This window comes from Archocentrus centrarchus, chromosome 21, assembly GCF_007364275.1.
Source record: "Archocentrus centrarchus isolate MPI-CPG fArcCen1 chromosome 21, fArcCen1, whole genome shotgun sequence".
Classification (NCBI taxonomy): Eukaryota; Metazoa; Chordata; class Actinopteri; order Cichliformes; family Cichlidae; genus Archocentrus; species Archocentrus centrarchus.
Window position 1 is genome coordinate 34,275,641 of NC_044366.1, and position 19,091 is coordinate 34,294,731.

The 19,091-nt window shown below is 42.2% G+C and overlaps 2 protein-coding genes across 4 annotated transcripts; one reads left to right on the top strand and one right to left on the bottom strand.

Moving 5' to 3' along the window:
* Positions 1 to 883: 883 nt before the first annotated feature.
* Positions 884 to 10,023, top strand: lcmt2 (leucine carboxyl methyltransferase 2). Of its 3 annotated transcripts, XM_030758286.1 has the most exons (14): positions 884 to 1,050; positions 2,251 to 2,375; positions 2,638 to 2,719; positions 3,489 to 3,669; positions 3,769 to 3,925; positions 4,095 to 4,284; positions 4,478 to 4,585; positions 5,857 to 5,944; positions 6,047 to 6,274; positions 6,386 to 6,631; positions 7,540 to 7,637; positions 7,877 to 8,064; positions 8,171 to 8,306; positions 8,496 to 10,023. In XM_030758286.1, the coding sequence occupies exons 1-14, from the start codon at positions 1,003 to 1,005 to the stop codon at positions 8,658 to 8,660; spliced, it is 2,040 nt and encodes a 679-aa protein (XP_030614146.1). In that variant the 5' UTR covers positions 884 to 1,002; the 3' UTR covers positions 8,661 to 10,023. The 3 variants fall into 3 exon arrangements, 2 of the variants coding, with proteins under 2 accessions (XP_030614146.1, XP_030614149.1); XR_004021693.1 differs by lacking the exon at positions 8,496 to 10,023 and having other exon boundaries at positions 7,858 to 8,064; XM_030758289.1 differs by lacking the exon at positions 884 to 1,050 and having other exon boundaries at positions 2,350 to 2,375; positions 3,541 to 3,669; positions 8,496 to 10,022.
* Positions 10,024 to 15,682: 5,659 nt separating this feature from the next.
* On the bottom strand, positions 15,683 to 17,940 carry crygs2 (crystallin, gamma S2). Its single transcript, XM_030757329.1, has 3 exons — positions 17,709 to 17,940; positions 17,152 to 17,394; positions 15,683 to 16,076 (listed from the first exon to the last, which is right to left on the bottom strand). The coding sequence occupies exons 1-3, from the start codon at positions 17,715 to 17,717 to the stop codon at positions 15,804 to 15,806; spliced, it is 525 nt and encodes a 174-aa protein (XP_030613189.1). The 5' UTR covers positions 17,718 to 17,940; the 3' UTR covers positions 15,683 to 15,803.
* Positions 17,941 to 19,091: the final 1,151 nt, after the last annotated feature.

Genomic DNA, 19,091 nt, shown 5'->3' on the forward strand with positions numbered 1-19,091 from the left:
TCTGGGAAGAAAAGGAGCGCCGCATATGCTTTTATTATTCCCACGTCTTTATGGAGCATTTTTAAAAATACAGTTCATCTATAGCGGTCACAGAACACAGATACGGCAAACAAATTACAACATAAAAAAATAAATACAAAATCACAGAAATAAATAATACTCAGAAAACACGTTCCCCTCAGAGGACGTTCCTTCTGTTCATATATTTTTTTCTCGCTCTTTAAAGTTATTCTAGGAAACATGCAGATGAGGTTATTATAGTGAATTCTTCAGGTAATGTATTGGGAACCTTCCCGAAGCTCCACTGAAGGCTATTGTTTTGAGAAAGCTCCTTGATAACCCTTAGGGAGCGTTACCTAAAATTAAAATAAAATTATTATGTAAAAAAAAAAAAGAAAAGAAAAACTGAGTTAAAAAATGCACAGTGAATTGTAAAAAAAAAAAAGTGGCAAAAATCAGTAAATTTTACGTTGTAATTGATTTTTAAAGTTACTAGTTAAATTCAATATTTGAACAGATAATTATATTTAGAAATTATTTCATTGTATATTATTTAATTCATTTATTTTCTACAAGGGTTTACTTCGTTATGAAAGAGAAAATAAAATAGGACCGCCTTTGACAGTATGCGCCTTGGAGCTAATTAGTCACATTTTTATGTTTTAATGAAACAGAAGTTGTTCAGCAACTAGAAGAAATTGTGATAAATTCGTAATCATAGTAACAGAGACGCAGCCAAACGTTTCACCGTCATTTAAAAACCGACATTTCTAAATGGAGTTTTGAATGGCAAGGATTGCTGTCTGTTGCAGCCTCCGAGCAGCAGGGGGCGCCGGAGACCTCCAAGGAAAGAATTCGGAAGTTAATACCACGTGAAGGATGTTTGACTTATTTTCATCTGTGGGCTGCAGTGCAGGCACACCAATGTCGGTATTTGTTTAAGAAATTGTGTAACACGTGTAGGTGTTTTCCTTTGAAGTTATGGGATAATTTGCCGACACTATGCCAGCAACAAACGGAAAGAAACAGAAGAAGAGCAGGGACACTGCCGTGAGTGTGGCTGTAATATTCACAGTAGCTAGCAAGATTTGTAAACACAACACTGTTTATTTGAGCTGCACTATATTATGCACTACATCATGTAAATTGTATTCTGTTTTGCAGATTAGCCTCTTAATATACAGTTTGCCCCTATTTTCTCTCAAGAAGCATCAAATAAGCTATTAATAGATAATAAACAGATAAGAATTATTATTATCCATTTATATATGTGTTTTGCTCAAGCCAATATTCTGTATTCAACTCTAGTTTGGAGTATCGTTGATCTAGCACCAGTTTAATGGAAAAATTTGCTTCAGGCTTTCACGCGTTTGCTTTAAACTACAGTAAATTGGGGATAACTGTATGATGACTTGTTATAGGAGTTATCTTACTCAGCAGTGTGTAATATTTAACATGAGCTCTATCTGCCTATTACAGCACTACATGCTAGATGGTTGTTAGTACATCTGTAATAGAATAACATATTTGACAGTAAACACACCTTCAAGGCCATTTTCCTCCATTGAGTGTTTCTGCACTTGGTGCACTGTCGAGTGCATTTTACCAGAAGCACTTATGTTAACATTTTCTTTGTTTACTTGTAACACAGTATTTTTACAGTTCTTGCCACTTTTACTTGGGTAAAGAACTGGAATATGTCTTACAAGGTAAAAAGTAAAGCAAACTTCTCACAAGCTTTAATTTGAATTTTGTTTCTTGTCTGTTCCAGGCAGCGATATAAGGAAAAGGCTAATATATCTCTCATTTTCTGCTACATATTTGGCTCCCAGCACAGATAGTTATGAGACAATAGACTTTCCATTTTATTTTAAACTTTCCTTTAAAGGATGAGGGGCAACAACAGCTTGTTTCAGACAGAGAATGAACTGAGGGGCTACACCAAGGCAACTCATGCAAAGCTGATCTAGGGTCCAAGAATAACAAGGAGCTCTAAATGAGCTGTAAAGCTCCTCTTTAATACCCACAAATGCAGCCAAAACTGGCACAATGTAAACGTGTCAGTAAAACAACCAAATGACTGATGAGCTTCTCGATTAAGGCTAAAGGCCCTTGTCTAATTTCTCTAATCCTTCTGCAGGTTTGACTGTGAGGAACGTCATTAAAGAGTTTAAAAAGTCTTCTGTGATATTTGGGTGATACTGCAGAAACCGATAATTTATTTCTGCTGGCTCTTTTTTGTTAACTCAGGTACAGGGAACCAATGACAGCAGTGTGGTGAGCAAGGTGTCTGCCGCAGCTCAGGGCTACTTCAAGGATGACTTCCTTCAACACTTTGTGTGCAAAGTGGCCAGGAGAGCTCCGCTCATCAACAGGTCAGTGGGTGCCTTCATATTCTCACGCTCAGTTGTGCATAGTGCCAGCTCACAATAAATACATGTACCAGGGATGGCTGTATTGTGGTGAACTTTATAGACAAAATTTATACAGTAACCAGGCACTGGGATCACTCTCATGTGCAGGGAAGATGATGCACACAGCAAGATTAATATAATTAAACTAGTGTAGCCATCAGATAAGTGCTAGGTAAAAATGTCTTGTACAAATTAAAGTCTTAGGTTTCTTTGCATGTTTCAGGGGCTATTATGTGCGCTGGAGAGCTGTGGACCACTGTGTGAGGAAATTCCTTCAGATTACTGAAAAATGCCCTAAAAGACAGGTAAGTTATCAACATGTTGTCCAACCAAAACCCTTCTGCAGGCAGATCACTCAGCAGCCATCTTGGTTATGCCTCTGGGCACTTATAGTGCATTCCTGAATAAGTTGGAAATCGGAATTTACGATTTTTTCTGAAACGCCCCCTCAACTCGGATTTCCTACTCAGAAAGTCGGAGCAGCCCGACCAACCCGAGTTAACAATCCAAGATGGCGGCAGTGAATGTCAGCAGTAGTAAAACTGTGAAACTTTGAATCTGTACTGAGACTGTTGGATATTTATGACTCACTAAATAAGCCATCTGCAGAGCACTGACCAGGCTCTGTCCATGAATGTGCTGCAGCAGTGTTTTTACGTATTTTGCTTGTGATACGTGAACGGCTCTGCCTTTGTAAGAAGCAAAACAAATCCTGCTTTTTCTCATTTTTTCTGGAATGCGCTAACTCGGGAGTGACGTCACTCCTGAGTTCTGACTTCCGAGTTATGTGGAGCGCGGCATTATTTGGGCAGTTATTTTTAATCATTATATAAAGTAATGGTAATTTCAGTGGGATGTAAAAATCACACCAGAATTACCAGTTTACTGACTTTTAAGGTTTAAAAAGCCTTTTCTCCTGGAGGTTAGGCTGCTACCACCAGCTTTACTCTTACTAAATCTTCCCATAGGCTTCAGTTCAGGATTCTGTGAGTCTCTGTCTCTGGACCAAGTTCATTTAGTAAAGAAAGTTTCTGACTGATGTTTTTATTCTTCAACCTCACTCCCCCGGTCTAGATTTTGTCTTTGGGTGCAGGGTTCGACTCTTTGTATTTCCGCCTACATGCAGATGGAGCTCTGAACAGGGCTGTAGTGTTCGAGGTAGATTTCCCCAATGTCTCCCGGCGCAAGGCTGCCCTCATCAGTTCTAATATAACACTGAGGGGGATGTTGGACTCCCAGTCACCTTCACTTACAGGTTTGTCATTTCTTTTCTGTTCATTAAAAAAAAAAGAATAATTTGTCACATAAACAAGTGTAAGAGTTTATTGGTATATGCCTGCCTGTGTGTCTTCAGGACCTGTTTATGTGTCCAGCAGTCAGTACCGTCTGTTAGGGGTGGATGTTAGAGAGGAGTCCAAGGTGGAAGAGGCTCTGGATGCAGCTGAGATGGACTGGACTGCCCCTACCTTACTTCTTTCTGAAGTGGTGCTCACCTACATGGAAACACAGTGGTACAGTAATATATAAAATGTGAACTAGGAATTAATTTACATGCACTTGGGCAAGAAACATGAGTTAGATAATGCCAGTATATAGCAAATAATGAGAATATATGATCTCAGCTACTCACAAAGCCCTAACGTGAATGTTTAAATTTAATGCATATTGCGTGTCTTGCAGGTCCGATGCCGTCATTAGTTGGGCAGCAAAGCTCCTGCCACAGTCTCTCTTTGTGATGTATGAGCAGATCCATCCACGCGATCCTTTTGGTCGGATCATGCAGGAACATTTCCTCAAACTCAGTTCAACTCTGCATGCTCTTCGACAATACCCAGACGCCTCCGCACAGAGGCGCCGCTTCCTGGACAAGGTCAGTACCCAAGTGATGCACAGAACAGTTCAAGCATCTTCTCATTTTTTTGACAGTAGAACAATCTCCATGGAACATAAGTTAGACCCTGGTTCCAGTGAAGTTAATAAAAACACAGGGGAACCATGTTCTAAATGTTCCTGTTCCTCCTGTGAAGGTTCTTTCCATGAATACGTGCTGTGTTTGTCTTCAGGGCTGGGACGAGTGTGTTTTTCTGGATATGAATGACTTCTTTTTTGGGCTGGTCCCTGAGGAGGAGAGATGCAGGATGGAGAGCCTGGAGCCTTTTGATGAATATGAGGTCAGTTGGGTTTTGATTATCTCTCTGGGTTGCATCCTTCATAAAAGTGTACACTACTGATCAAAAGGGGTCATTTTAATTGGTTTGGATTACACATTTCACAGTAAATGATTAATAACTGATTAATTACTTATGCAAGCTTGTTTATTATTATGACCTTTAGAAGAAAAAGAAAACTTTTCCAATTATGTTACAGTTGAAAACGGCACTGCTTATTAAAGAAGCGATCTGTTTTTGTAGTCGACCGTTCATTTGTACTTTCAAACTGGACAAATAATTCATGTTTCACCTTCTAAGCAATGAAGGCTACTGGTGCTGGAAATTGTCATGAAGCTGATGATTAATTAGACCTCACTAGTCAAGAAAGAAAATTGGGAGAACCTGGTCCAGGGCTAAACAAAAGGACAAGCATGTCCGCCTCCAAACAGGTTCTCCGCTGGCAGCTTCATCAAATGCCTGATGGGGAGTAGTGCACACTGCTTAAGGAGCATGCTGGTTTTTGGCTTCAGAAAAAAATGTGTTATTTGAAACTACAATCACACAGTTTCCAACTATGAGGGGAGGGTCTCCGATCTGGCCCCGTTTATTGCATGGATAATTTTGAGGGCAGACACCTGCTGTAACTTTGAATGAAATTTTTGACCTCTTGAACTTGAATGTCTGTCCTGTGGCCTGAAAGTGAGTGAATGCAAATTTTTCATGTCTTTATTTGAAAATCAAAGAATGCGCCAACTTACATGATTTTGATACACTTAAAGGAGAATTGAACAATCTTTTAATGCATTTTAAATTTAATTTTATGGGACCAGGAATTTTTATGACAGCACCAACTGAAGTTCACCCAGTTTTGCCCGTTCACTGCGTGGCCATTGTTTTCCAGCCGCATTAACCCGGGCTCGCTCGGTACCTGTTTTAACCAGCGCTTTCTGCTTTAGGTGGTGTTCCAGCCACTTCGTTGTCGCTGCCTTGTTACTGGCAATAATACTTTAAGAAGATAGTTGTCTTGACAATACAGATCAGTTGGTATATCACCTAAATATACAGTATCAAAACTATAGTCAGCCTGTGTTACTGTTTCTAGCCAATAAGGATGCACTGCTGGACAATTCCAAAATCTGTGATCGTGGTCAGACATTTATTGTTACTTTGTCTCCAGCAGTGCCCAGAATCAGATCTGTCATTTTCTTTTGGAGTGGTGGCTGCTGAAAATGGCCCACTGTACACGGTATTCTGTTAAAAAGCAGGATGACTCCACACCTGTCTGTTCACAGGAGTGGCACCAGAAATGTTCCCACTACTTCATCCTGACTGCATCCCGGAGCTCTTTGATGGCACAGGCTTTACTCCCTCAGGCTCCAGGTAGCTTTCACGTTCCATCCTTCTCATATAAAAACTTCTCACTAACAAGCACTCGAAATTGTGACTTTTCATATGCATGTTGAACTTGTGCTGTTGCTTTAGAATCTCCTGCGCCATCCGTTGGACCCTCTTGGAGCACAACGACCCTGAGCGTGCACACTGTACCAGTGTGTGTGGAGGGGCTGGGGATGGCTTCCCTCTCAGTGAGGCCAGAGTGGGTTCTGCTAACAGGAGGCTCCAGCAGAGAAGGCAGAGGGGCAGCGACCAGAGTCCTGCTCAGAGGTCAGGAAGGTTGGAGATCTGTGAGCGTGGAGCCGTCAGCTGAGCTAGGTGAGAGGGTTTTTACTTTACCCACCACATTTATGGAGAATATGTAAAAAGGGGTGGGGGGTGACAGGCTTGATTCGTCCAGGAAAAGTTAATGATTTTACGTTCACTCAGGTGTGCGACTCTACCACACGGTTACCTCTGTAGCTGGAGGAGGTGCTGTGGTGTATGGAGGTCGCTCCTCTCCACTCAACCCAATCAGAAGCCTTTTCAAAGTGACCTTCGACCCCTGCGGTCCACCTGGTGCTCTGGAGTTAGAGGGCCAAGATGCAGCAAAGCTTTGTGTGGAGGAGATGATCTGTACAGGAAATCCACCACCACCAAGATGGAGGCACTCTGCTACCATAACCAGTCACAGAGGTGAGGGAAAACAGGAAGTCTGCTTTTCTTTTGCAGGAGGTCTTTTTTGTGTGTTTTATTTTCTCCTTTTTCTCTTGCTCACTCATTTGTGGCTCCAAAGTGTAGTGGTTTACACATTGACCTAGAAAGTGAAAGATCCCTGGTGTGATTCCAGGAGGAGACACAAATCCCTTTGGGGTTGCATCAGGAAGTGTATCAGGCATAAAAAAAAATAAAAACCCGAAAGAAATCTTCCAAATCAAGCTACCCTCTGTGGCAACCCCTCTCTCATTCATTTTTTTCTTTCACTATTTCTTTGGTTCTTTCTTTGACTGCCACTCTCTGTTTTGCTTTGAGCCTCTCCCTTAATTCTTCCTCATTTTTGTACTCTTTCTTTCTGCATTTCCATTTTTTTGTTTCCCACTTTTCTTTTCTCTGCCATCTATCTTTTGTACTTTCCTCCTTTGGTTCACTCTTTCTTTTATCTTTTTTCATTGTATGTGTTCTTTTGTGTCATGCTGTAGCTCAGTAGGTAGAGCAGGTCACCTACTGATCGGAAGGTCAGTGGTTCAATTCCTGGCTACTGCTGGCTGCATGCCAATGTATCCTTGGGCAAGATACTTAACCCCAAGTTGCTCTCCGACCGTTCTGTCGGAGTGTGAATGTGAGTGAATGTTACATAATTAAAGCACTTAGCTTAATTAATTAATCATGGAAGTGCTTGTATGAATGGGTGTGCATGGGTAAATGTAAAAACGTGTTGTGTAAGCGCTTTGAGTGCTCATATCTGAGTAGAAAAGCGCTATATAAGAACTAGTCCATTTACCATTTACCATGCTTTGCTTTACTTTCTTTTTGTCTTTAGTTTGTTCTGTGACTCTTTTTTCCTCATCCCTGCTTACCTGTAACACACTGAATCCTTTCTGCAGGCAGAGAGTTTGTGTTTGTGTTTGGTGGAAAGAACCAATCAGAGGCCGTTTTGGGTGACAGTTACTTCCTGAGTGTCGACCAGCAGCACTGGACTGAGGTTTGCTGTTTGCTACTTTTTTAGAAACAGATATTAATGTTACTGGTATCACATTTATTATCCTTTTTTTTTCTTCTTGTGTCACATTGGGCCCCATATGTATATAGAGCTCCATATATTTTGATCTAGCAGTCAGGCAGAGCTCCTCTAGTAGATTCCAGGAATAAAATTATAGGGCTGGAAAAATAAACATAACAAATCTGTTTTGTACGATCGTCAGGTGTCTGTCTCATTTACAGATCTCAGTAGAGGGCGCAGCACCAGAGGCTCGTCACTCTCACTCAGCATGCTCATATCAAGGCGGTGTGGTGGTGTTTGGAGGGCTGAGCAGAGCAGGGGTACCCCTGGGTGACACAGTGGTCTTGAGGCCAACTGAAAGAGGCTTCTGCTGGGAGAGATTAGATGTGCAGCCCCCTCCTGTACCCAGGTGTGTTGTGTTTCAGACAAAAACTGTCCAGGCTCTTAATAACCAAACACCAAGTTTCTGTTTAAGAAAGTATTTGATGAGAGTTGCATTGTGTGCTTTGTTTTAGATACTCTCATTGTGCCCATGTGAGTGGTGAGAAGCTGGTTGTGGTAGGTGGAGTCTGGCTGCATTCAGAGGGCGTACCAGGTGTTGCTGTGATCAACATCACCACGTGCAGCAGTGTGGAGTTCAAGCTGGACACGGTTAGTGAGCAGTCATGGGGCATACGGTTATTTTAAATGAAATCCAGCACCACCCAATGTACTTCATCCACCTCAGGCTGTCATGTTTATTGCTTAAAAACTAATATTGACTGCTTCACTTTTGTTAGAAAATGCATTAATGAATGACCTGATACTGGATACTAACTCCCTGTGTGCCGCCATGTGTAGACCTCAGTGCCCTGGCCTCTGATGCTCCACTCATTTTGCTCTGAGGTGACCGACTCAGAAGATCCAGAGCTGCTCCTGATAGGCGGGGGAGGCAACTGTTTTTCCTTTGGGACTCACTGGAACCCTCAGGCTGTCACTGTGGACCTCAAACTCGTGCGGGGCTGAATCAGCCTCAAGTTTTTCTATGAAAGTTTTTCTATGAAATGGCACCAAAAATTCACAGCTGGTTAAAGTGCCCTTAGGTCAGGTCTGTTCAAAGATCCTGACAAATGCTGACTTCCTGTTGTCATCATTCTCATAATTATGTAAAAAAGACCTCCTATTGGCCAAGCAGCAACCCCCAGAGTGCCAAAGGTGCTTAAAACTGCAGTTCCCCTAGTGGCCACTTGAGGCTCACTCCAAAAACATGTCAGTCCCCATAGACTCCCATGTTAAAATGTCCAACTTTACAGCAGAAATAAACATTTTTACTGCCTGCTACAGAGATGGGTTTTTGTGTTTATAACTTATTTATTTCTTTTTGACAAGGGTACAGGCCTCTTATATAACTTTAAATATGGGAATTTAAGTGTGTGGCTGCTGACTCGGGTGGCCATAGCTGCTAGCTGTCAACCCAACTAACTAGCTATCTGAAATTTAATATGGCTTGGTTAGCTGTACTAACAGACCCTGCAAGAAGTTTCTGCTCCAGTTTCAGTGCACAAAATATTGGCACTAATTATCATGTGTCTGTGACTGTGTGCTACAGTTATACAGTCTGTGTGATGCAACTTGCCAAGTTGATCTTGAGCTTTGACCAGCTTTTTCATTTCACCCTCCTCCCTCTGATCCAAATATGGTTACTTCTGGCTCCAAAAAACAAGATGCGATGACCAGTGGGTGATGTCACAGTGGCTTCATCCACCTTTTACATTCATGTTGTGATATTTCAAAGAGAACTGGCATCTTTTAATCATGAGAAATGGTATGTGTATGTGAGAATGGGTAGAAGCTCTGTGTAAATAGGGATATCCATAAAGCTCTCACCAAGTTGAAGAGCAAAGTCATTAAGGAATTTGATTTATCTGAGATCCTTGAGGTAACACTTTGATAGATGCTGATTGACAGTGCTGATCACATGCAGCAGTGGTATTGTTACTCTAAGTTGGTCCATTGCCTCTTCATCTCCTTCTTATTGCCAGGATACAGTTGGACTGAAATCCATTTACCTCAATCTGTCTGTTGAAATTACTCCATAAAGATGCACATCATTAAAATATTTACTTCTGTTCTAACATCTTGGATATGATTCTCTGCACTCTGTCCTGAGGGAAAATGCAAAAGCTTTGGGAAAGTCAAAGAGTTTCTGTTAAAATTGAAAGCCTCCTGAACTGACTGACAAGAGTGATTTGAAGCCAGTCTTTGTGTTTAATATTGCTGTTTCTTTCTGCCCTGAGAAAATATTGACTGTTTTTTGATGTATGTATTATGTAAATGAATAAAAAATAACTATAATGATTTCATAAAAAGATGATTTTACCTTTAAACTAAAATAAACTGATTGGTTGACATTTGTTCTGTATTTTGGAGTGATCCTTTTTTCTTTTTAAATTGAGAGCCTCTAAAAACAGTAAAAAAAAAAATCCTGTTTGTGGTTTTTAAGTCAAAATCTAAAACACTATATATTATATATATATATATATATATATATATATATATATATATATATATCCATCCATCCGCTTATCCTGTTCAGGGTCGCGGGGGGGCTGGAGCCTATCCCAGCTGTCATAGGGCGAGAGGCAGGGTACACCCTGAACAGGTCGCCAGCCTGTCACAGGGCCAACACAGAGAGACAAACGCTCTCATTCACACCTATGGGCAATTTAGATTAGCCAATTAACCTAACCCCAGTAAGTGCATGTCGTTGGACTTTGGGAGGAAACCGGAGTACCCAAAGGAAACCCACGCAAGGACGGGGAGAACATGCAAACTCCACACAGAGAGGAGGGGAGAGGCCTGGGCCAAGGTGGAATCAAACCCAGGCCTTCCAGATGGTATTCTAACTGTGCAGTGCAGTGGTTAGGACTCCAGCACTACAGTTTTTATTTTTAACTTATACACATGAATGGTGATTACCATTATATACATATGTATATACAAGTGTTCCATTTAAACAGTGATGTCTTCAAATTATATCACATATAAATGATGGGGGAAATTTGCACTTTACAGACTAAATGGTTGATCTGATCTTTTTACCCCTGCTGTGGTTTTAATTTGCAGTAGATGCCAACAAAGCCTGCAAAACAGCAGATTAGCTTATGCCAAACACGTACAACACTAATATCTACAACATATAACATTTACTGGAGAGATTCACTGGATGTTTCCTTAAAATCTTTATTCTGTTTCAACCACAAACACCAAAAACCATATTCCTTCCATGGTGAGCTCCACTTCTCACTTCCATTGACTGATCAGGGTGCATCTGTTAGCAGGAAGCTAAGGTCACTGCCTGGGCCATACTCCACTGTGGGCTTCCCTGTGAAACACATGCACAAAAATAAAAAAATAAAATACTGCTTTTATTTACTGCTCACTGGAGTAACTGGACTCATTTCAGGTTCTCAGATGGTGCGTTTGTGTGTTTGTACTTTCATGTTGTGCAGACCCTGGTTCCACAGTCACATTGTGGGGACAATGTAGATTTGGAATTGGTTTATGTTAAGATCATGTTAGGTCAACCTAAAGGATGCGTTACCTGCTGAACAGTCTGGCCTTAGTGGTTCCCAGTAGTGTGGCTTTGTTTCCCTCCACTAGCAGCAGAGAGCCCTCCCTCAGACCCTGAAAACAAACAAGAGGACTTTTAATGATCTAATAAAGGCTGTTTATGTGCTTGGCCTGAAAGATCTGTGGATGGCTGCATTAATAAGAGGTCCCTTCACTCTCACTCACCAGGACACGTGGAGTATCGGGTTCTTCATGGTACTGGTTGGTCCTCTGGTCTCTGGCAATGAAAGTATACTGTATTAACCCGCACCAAATATACTGTCCAGGGTCGTTGGAGCCGATCCCAGCTATCACAGGGTGAGAGACAGGGGACGCCCTGTACAGGTCACTAGCCTAACACAACTTGACACTCACATTCACATCTATGGACAATTTAAATTCACCAATTAACATAACATCTTTGGACTGTGGGAAACACACAGACACAGGAAAAACATGAAAACTCCACACAGAAAGGCCCGGGACAAGGTGGATTAGAACTGACCATGGAGCTCATCAGATCAAGGCCTCCACTTAAACCGGTGTCAGAGCGCCGCCTCGCCCCTCCTGCAGCAGCCGTCCCTCCATGACCGGCTCATGGCTGAGATCACGCAGAAGAGGAAGCTCCGACCTGTGGTACTGCCCAGCTCAAGACCATTTGGCTCTCCGCCCTGCCTGGCTCAGACGTTTACCTGCAATGTCAAAGCCAGCTCCTGCATCGACCTGTCAGTGTCAGAGCCTGGACATCGGCCGTCATTCCGCCCTCGCACAGGAACCCTTAAATGTGAAGAGAGAGGCTTATCAGGAAATGGTCTCTAGCTCACATCAGCAGGTCATTGGATCAGGAAGATGATGACGAAGGTACGACAAGAGAGTCTTAGAAATGCTGTTGATGCAGTGATTTAGTAAAATAGAAGTTTGAGTTCCTTCCTGATGGCCTTAATTCTTTCTTATAGGTAATTATGAGGTGCTGAATTTTGGTGACTGCCTTGTAAACTTTCCATATAAAGAAAGTTTTACTATGACCAACCACAGCAGCAGCCAGGTGGGGAGGTTTGAGTGGCCCCCTAGAGGACCTTATGCCAGCTTTTCACCACAGGTAAAGCATCCAAAAACGTGCAGAGACTGTCCACAGTTTTAACTGGTGCAGCCAGACGGGGGCATGCTGTTGGATATATATTTTCATGAGTCATAAACTGTGCATTATCAAAAGTTAAGCTATGCTCTGTTTATTTTTTCAAACAAAATAATACCAAACTAACATCTAGAAATGGTCATGTATGAGGCATATGCTCATAACTCCCAATGGTGCCTAGCTTATTGTGTTGGAAAGACCAGTAGACAAATGGTGAATTGTGAATAGTGTTAATAAATGACGTTCTTTTATCCAGGTGATAAGAACAGATCCTGAGCCCTGCTGCTCTGTGGTTGAAGGCGCTCAGTTTGAGTTGGAACTGCAGCACACACACCATCCACTTTGAAAACACCATGCTTTTCCAAACCAGGCTGCACCAGTAAGTGCAATCTGTACAATGTACTGCATGCCATCAGGTGTAATATTACATAAGATGGTATTATTTTAAAACTTAAAGAGTATTTGAGCCTCATTTATTCATCAGAATGTAACAAAAATACTAAAGATCAAAAAAGATGATCACTAAAGGCTCAGTTTGGGTGTCATGCATATGAAACATTGCATTCTCCCACAGTGGGCACAATAAATCCTTTTTTTTGTCTGCACACACACATACAGACTGCAGATAGTGAATGAGAGCCAACTGAAGGTGGCATTCTCCTGGGAAGTTCTCATGGATCCAAGCTGCAATATTGTCAGGCATGACCAAGAGGGTACGCCTGTACAGTATATCATTATGCCGGTGTGTCATTGCTGGATTTGTTCCTGAAAATCAGTGCTGTTTTTTTGTTTTTTTTAGTACTCTTCTGTTTCAGGATTAGGTGTGTTATACTTACATATGAATACTTTAAAAAGTGAGCTTGACTCTCTGTGTAAATGTGCTGTCAAACAGGTGGGACCTCCACTTTTTGACCTGGCAGCAGATCAGCACCATCACTGTCCTTTCAGTGCTTTTGGCAGCTCGGTGTCCTTTCTGACGAGGAACCCTGAGCTGCCTCCTTGGCGTGTCTGCACCATCAACAAGGTAATAGAAAGTAAGACTAGAACTTCTTAACTCCATCTTCTTAACTTCTTAACGCCTCTGATGTTTCATGCTCTTGGTTTAACCTCAGTCGCTATAGCAGTGATGGTGTCTCACAGTGCGCTGCCTTATCCCCATTATGCATTAGTCAGTCTTGACTAAGGGAGCGGGAGCGGGCTGCTTCTGCAGTGATGCGGACGCTGCACCAGTCTGTCATGGGAGCTTAGTGTAAAAGTGAAGCTCTAGATTTACCAGTCGATCTACGCTCCTACCCTCACCTATGGTCACAAGCTTTGGGTAGTTACCGAAAGAATAAGATCACGAATACAAGCGGCAGAAATGAGTTTCCTTCGAAGGGTGGCTGGCCTCTCCCTTAGAGATAAGGTGAGGAGTGCGGCCATCCGGGAGGGGCTCAGAGTAGAGCTGCTGCTCCTCCACATCGCAAGGAGCCAGTTGAGGTGGCTCGGGCATCTGATTAGGATGCCTCCTGGCCGCCTCTTGGGTGAGGTGTTCCGGGGATGTCCCACCGGGAGGAGGCCTCGTGGTAGACCCAGGACATGCTGGAGAGATTATATCTCTCAACTGGCCTGGGAACGCCTTGGGGTCCCTCCAGATGAGCTGGAGGAGGTGGCTGGGGAGAGGGAAGCCTGGGCTTCTCTGCTTAGGCTCCTGCCCCCGCGACCCGGCCCCGGATAATTGGAGGAGAATGGATGGATGGATTAATTGTATTAAGCAAAAGCTCCTGTGGACTTCTGTAAGTATAATGTGTGATATAAAACATCATTATATGAGAAGTTAGGATTATTGATACAGTGTGGTAAAATGCCGTCACGGCTTGCTCATATATGCAAGCCCATCAAAAGTATTCAACATTTCATAAAAACACAGCGTTTCATGTTTACACTTCAGAAATTAAACCACCTACACCACGTTAATGATCATTCCAGCTGTCGGGTGGATTTTATCTCTTCACAGAATCAGGGTAGCTGATTCTGTGAAGAGAATCAGCTACCCTGATTCAGCTACCCTTCATATTTAATATACGAACTGTTCCTTTAACATATTGGCCAGCTTCATGGTTCCATTCTGCAGTCACTTGTACTGAAAATGACTTTTCCTCTGAAGATACAATGAGTATAACCTGATCTTAATTTGCACAGTTTGTCCAGCAGTGAGATGTGGAGGCTTACTCTGAGTTTCTAAACAACAAGTGAATAGTTGCTTATACGGTGGTTTGAGAGTTCAAGAATAGTGATGTTAAAGAATAGCACAAACACACTATATCACTGGATCAGTTACAAGACAAAACAAATGAAATCACTGTGCAAATAAAAGTTTAAATTAGCAAAGGTGTAGTATTGAAATAAATGATCCCAGCTGAGACACAAGGAGTGCAAAACTGTAATAACAAGAACATAAATGAGGTGATGAAACAGAAAATTGTGGTTAGCCAGCAGTAACTTCCTTTTTTCCTTTCAGCCAGCAATGTAAAAACAAACAACAAGGCAATATGAAATTTGCCAACTGAAGTGGCCAGTTGGATGCATAAAAATGGTTTATCTGCTGTAGCAGGGGATGATGGGAAGATCACAGTAATATATTTAGCCATGTGTGCCCTTTGTTTTTTATCTTCCTGCTCTGTGTGTGGGGTAGCTGATTTGAATTTCTCTTGTACATGCTTTTCTTTGGGATGTTGGTGGGATTTCCTTTGTATTTTGTACAACACAAAAATTATAGTTATAGTAATGATTTTAGCGATTTCCTGAACTCAGACTTTCTCTAATAGCTCATAGGTTTGTTTTGTGTAATCTACACACCAGGGGGAATCTAAATTTTGAAAATGGCAAAGGGTGTGACCCTGGCGGGATGGCAAAGTTCGATGTTTCGCCCTGAAGACATAAAGAGTTGTAAAGCCACAGAGCCCAAACTGTGTCAAATTTCAGTGGTTTGATAAGCCCTGTGTCTTTTCATCATTTTAAATAAAAATGTGTTATAAATGACTTGCCTGGCTAAAGAAAGCTTAGACTCACTGTGACAGCATATCCCAGCTGTCAAAGGGCAAGAATACCCTGAAGTCTATTGGAGGAGACACAACAAGCCTACATTCAAACCCAGGACCTTCATGTTGTGAGGCAACAGTGCTAACCACCACACCAGTGTGCAGTTATAGTCATGGTATATTTTGCTTTAGTAAATGAAATGTGAAATTAAAAATTCAAAAATTCAAAACTTGCATGGAAAAAACCCACAGAACCATCATCATTCTGCTTATTGGACAGGTTTTATTTTTGAGACCTCAGTTCAAAATCACAAACATGGTTGATGAATGTTGTAGTCCAAATTGAACTCTTAATCCCCTGACAGAGCTCATAGTAGGTCTTTTTAACATTTTGGATGGAGTTTATTCAGTGAAGCGCCTAAAAGACTGGACAGCAGGACTGACAGCACCCCAGTCACCAGGTTTGCGATATTCTCCCTTCTCCAGGAAGTACTGACGTCCACGGTAGTTGGGGTGCTCGTAGAAGACCCACCAGCCATCGTAGACCTTACAGGAGTTGACCTCCCTCCAGCGGAACTTCTCCAGGAGTGAGGGACAGTCCTCTGTGGCCTCCAGGGCCTGGCCCCCAAAGTCTGCCTTCTCATAAAGCTGCATCTTGTACTGGGTCCCACTGGTCTGGAAGGTGATGGAGGAAGAAAGGAGGGAGCAGGGAGTTCAAATAGAAAAGAGGCGGATGGTAGTCAGTGTGGAGGGGGTTGGGAAAGTATGGAGATTGGATGTGGGGTAAAAGAAAAGGGAAAAAGGGGATAAATACAGAGATCAGATTTGCATCTTATTGAAAAAATTGTGGCACTATATATACACTTAATTTCCAGTTTGTACTGTACTGTTTTATAGAAAAGCTAACTTATTGATCATTTTTGAGGATGTAGTTTAGTTTTTCTTAGCTTGTCTTTAGAGACATAAATGGGGTGAACAAAGTTGAAGCCCATGCCATTATAACAGGACCACAAACTTCTACCTCCAAAGTGATCACTGCTGTTCTCTCGCCTCTCACCCCTCAACCGGTCACAGCACGCGGCTGCTTCTCCCTCAGCCTGCCTCTGTTGGAGGTCTCTTCCTGCTGAAAGGGACTTCCTGCCCCCAGTGTCACTGGGTGCCTCTCATAGTGTAATCATTTGATTGTTGGAGTTGTCTTTAATATATAGTCTTTCTTTAGTTTTTGCTTGCTATGGGTAAGAGACTGGTACCTGAGTACATAATTTGACTCTGAAGGCCTGCATGCTCAGTATGTCTGGCATAATCAATGAGATAACTTACGTTAATCGATCCTTCATTGTTTGCAGTGTGTTTGCTCACTGTTTTGTGTCTTTATAAATAGAACCAAACTGTACACACGCATCTCCTACTAACTGCATTGATTTAAAAAGGCCGCAGGCTGTGGGTCAGCTGGACCAAAGCCTGATCATACAAAGAGACTGATGTCGTGCTGGCTTCCATTGACCTACAGCAGCGTGAACGTCACAGTATGTCTTCTTTAACATTGAATTCTTTTTTTTTTTGTTCCCTGCACCCACTGTTTCTTCAGTCTTTTAAGACAATCAGAAGTTAGATTCCACAGCAGAGGAGAGGAGAGTGTGCTTTTGAGAGTGTCCACTCAATGCTCACAGTGCACAGTCAATAATAAAGGGCAGAGTGAACAAATCGCTGCATCACCAGCAGAGCAGCCTGCAGGCAATGCCTGACTTACAAAGTGGATCATCTTGCAAGAGCTGAGGCGGTCGTTCAGTCCCATCCAGCGCTGATACTCTGGGTACTCCCCCCTGGTCAGGACATACTGGTAGCCCATGTAGTTTGGTCTCTCGTACACCACCCAGGCCCCACTCTCCACCCGGATGGAGTTGCAGCGACTCAGGTAAGTGTGAAAATCTGAGCAGTCGCTGTCGCACTCATAGCGACGGCCCTGGAAGTTCTTGTCCTCGTAGAAGACGATCTGAGGAGGGGGGGGGGCACATAAGAGTCAGTGCTCAGCCACCTTCTTTCACATTTTCTCACCTCTAAAGGGTGGTGTGTGACAAAAAGGCCAGATCTTTCCAGAGCAAAGCCACTGTTAGCATTACTAACAGCTTTCCTGGCACCAGAAAGGCAGTGCTTTTTCCAGTGCTCCAAAACACAGGGCAGCTTTAATTTACAACAGAATATCATGAAACAACATCTGCAGAAAACCGGTTATCCTGAAACCCCTGTACGCTTTCACACGCACTTCTTAAGCCAGATGTTAAAAGTAGACTCTTTGTCTTGACTCACCCTGCCCATCTTGCATATAATGTGTGGGATTGCCTTGGTGATGCTGAGTGATGGTGGTGCTTCCCCCTGAGGTCTCGATGTTGCACTGGCCTTTCAACAAGTGCCTTTTATATCCCCCCCTTTCCCACGTTTATAAACAGCAACAGTGGAGGCAAAAGGGGAACAATCGCTTTGTCATGAAAATGAGATCCAAAAATTGAGTCAGTGATTCTAGTGCTATTCAGTTTTTCCAGAAAAGCGAGGAAGGATTACGGCATAATGGCCGGGGGGTGGGTAAGCGTCCATTGACCCCACTTCGCTACTGGCTGGGTCCAGTGCCTAGTGTTACACATGCCAGCTCCACCAGCTTGCCCCCACCTGGCGAGGACCTGCCAACTCAGGACTTATTCCTTTTTTGGGTAGATCCACAGAGAGCAATGGTTAGCAGTGGAAGTGGTCACATCTATGAAATGAAAATGGAAAACACACTGTAAATTAAAGTGACCTCTATTCTGAAAATGCTGAAATAACAAAAATAAAGTATCAAAAGTGAAGATATTCCCAGAGAAAAACTGAGTGGTGTAGTAGATATGAGTAGTATATTAATGTCTTTTATTGCGTAGTCCATATTTTTTATTGGTCAATATAAAACAACTCTTTAATTTATAATGTAGTACTGATTATAATATGCATTTTATTTTTAGTGGGATGGTTACAATATATAATACACCCTTTTCTGCAGGATTGCTTATGGTGCAGGTTTTTTTTCTTTTACATTGTTTATGCAATTTATTTTGCATGACTGCTCGTACTACGCATTCTATTTTTGTAAATGTAAATGTAACTCATTTTTTAGGATTGCATATAAAATATATATGCAGTATTTCTTATCAATCCACTTTATTCACAAGAGAACATAGAAAACATATCAAATGTTTAAACTGAGACACTGTATTAGTTTATGGAAAATATGAATTTTGAATTTGATGCGCTGGGTAATAAAAGGCTGGATGGATGCCACATTGTCCAGTCTAAAGAGGAGAGGGACCATCTGTCCTGTTTTCAGAGCACAGTTCAAAAGCTTGCATCTCTGATGGTATGGAGGTGCATGAGTGCCTATGTAAATGGCAGCTTGGATCTTGTATCTGGATAGGAACCATCAATGCTGAAAGGTGTATACTGTATAGGTTTTAGAGTAACATACACTATGTTGCATCTTTTTCAGAGAAGAAATTGCATATTTCAGCAAGACAATGTTAAACCACATACAGCAGGTATTATAACAGCAGGGCTTTGTAGGAGAAGAATCTGGGTGCTGAACTAGCCTGCCTGCAGTCCAGACTTTCACCAACTGAAAACATTTGGCACATAATGAAATGAAAAATGGGACAAAGAAGGCTCAGG

Coding starts and splice junctions, on each gene's coding strand:
- lcmt2 (XM_030758286.1), top strand. CDS start 1,003: ATGCCAGCAACAAACGGAAAGAAACAGAAGAAGAGCAGGGACACTGCC. Junction 3,670..3,768: donor CCAGTCACCTTCACTTACAG/GTTTGTCATTTC, acceptor GTGTGTCTTCAG/GACCTGTTTATGTGTCCAGC. Junction 7,638..7,876: donor ACCAGCAGCACTGGACTGAG/GTTTGCTGTTTG, acceptor TCTCATTTACAG/ATCTCAGTAGAGGGCGCAGC.
- crygs2 (XM_030757329.1), bottom strand. Junction 16,077..17,151: donor CTTGCAAGATGATCCACTTT/GTAAGTCAGGCA, acceptor ATCACCTTCCAG/ACCAGTGGGACCCAGTACAA.